Source organism: Cyprinodon variegatus, unplaced genomic scaffold (genome assembly GCF_000732505.1).
Source record: "Cyprinodon variegatus isolate N-32 unplaced genomic scaffold, C_variegatus-1.0 Scaffold24, whole genome shotgun sequence".
NCBI classification, from domain to species: Eukaryota; Metazoa; Chordata; class Actinopteri; order Cyprinodontiformes; family Cyprinodontidae; genus Cyprinodon; species Cyprinodon variegatus.
In genome coordinates this window covers 2,027,815-2,029,233 of record NW_015150477.1, presented here as the reverse complement: position 1 = coordinate 2,029,233, position 1,419 = coordinate 2,027,815, and the positions used below count along the sequence as shown (strand labels likewise).

At 43.7% G+C, this 1,419-nt stretch overlaps 1 protein-coding gene across 1 annotated transcript in view; it reads left to right on the top strand.

Annotated features, from left to right (window-relative positions):
* Positions 1-424: 424 nt before the first annotated feature.
* LOC107096962 (caskin-2-like) overlaps positions 425-1,419 on the top strand; it is a 19,302-nt gene continuing 18,307 nt past the window's right edge. Inside the window, 1 exon segment of the mRNA XM_015393892.1 lies at positions 425-554. Within this exon segment, the coding sequence (XP_015249378.1) occupies positions 451-554 (104 nt within the window). The 5' untranslated portion in view covers positions 425-450.

Below are 1,419 nucleotides of genomic sequence, written 5' to 3'. Positions count from 1 at the left end.
AAATAAGTGAAAAATGTCTTGAATTAAGCGTATTTACCCTTAATTTGAGCAGGTAAATAAGATGACCTGCCAATGGAATTAGTATTTTTACTCCTAAAATAAGATAATTTGCTAATACATGCTTGAATTAAGACAAAACTATAGTTTTTTTTCTTATTTTAAAAGTAAACTGTCTCGTTCTGTTGGCAAAGTGTCACACTTACCTCCTCAATTCAAGAAAAAATGCACTAAATTTGAGCAAAAATGACTTAATTAGATTTCCATTTTTTGCAGTGTAGTCTAGTAGGTGGGGTCGGGTCGGGAGGGGTCGGTCCGTCCCTGAGCAGCATGGGGTCCCTCTGGGTTCTGTGTTTGACCCCCTGTGGTTTCCACCCTGTATCCGGGTCATGGGACCGGCTCTAACAGCAGACATGTCCTCCTCAGGTGGTCCAGCTGCTCCTGAGCAGCAACATGGTGGTGGCGCTGCTGGAGGACGAGCGGAAGGAGCCGACGGACTCGTCCTACACCACGCCGCTGCACCTGGCAGCGCGAAACGGACACAAAGACGTGATACGGTGAGCAGACCTCCAGATTAGACACTTTATGAGGGATTAAACCAGATCAGGCTGAAGGTCCTGCAGAGGAAGGTCCGGATCATTCTGGTCCGTTTGTCCTGAAGGTCTCTGTCCTCAGGGTTGTCCTGCCGTCCCTCAGCTCTCCTGACAGACGGCTTTAGCTCCTCCCTCCACTTCCTCTGTAGTTTTTTTTTACAAGAAAAGGCAGGTATTATGATCCCGCTAATCCATCATTTCTATAAACAAAGCTCCTAAAATGGGAAGGTTTAGTTTCTTCTAGAATAATCCATAAACATTTTATAGTGCAGAAAACCAGAAAAAGATTTAAAAAAAAGAAGTTTGGAGCTCAGATGTAAAATAATCTCATCCTCTCCTCCAGATCTCTGCTTGTCCCGACATCTTTTAACCATTTAGATGCTGTTTTTCCCCCGTTTTCTTTACTATTTAGGCTTATTAGTTAAACTTGGATCCAGGCCTAAACTAGTGGGTCAGTGTAGATGAAAAAATGCCAGGGCTGAAAATCGCTCCCAGTCCGACTCTGGATCCGGGTCAATTAGAACAGCAGCGTACTGATGACATCACCACATTCAAAGCTCATCTGGCAGTTAACGTCCTGTTATTAATAGTCTCTAGCTAATAATAGATTCTGACTTTTTTCATTTATTCGGGTATTAATGATAAACACAAATCAAACTTGGTCCCAGTGGAATTTCCCATTAGGAACCTACTAGCACTAAGTTGCTAACTGGTTAGCAAGATGCTTCCAACAAACCGGCCACAACCAGACATGCTTGTGAACCTTCCGCCACAACAATCCCGCCCCCTTGATAATCGACCAATCACATTCACTTTCTTCACTCCTGTA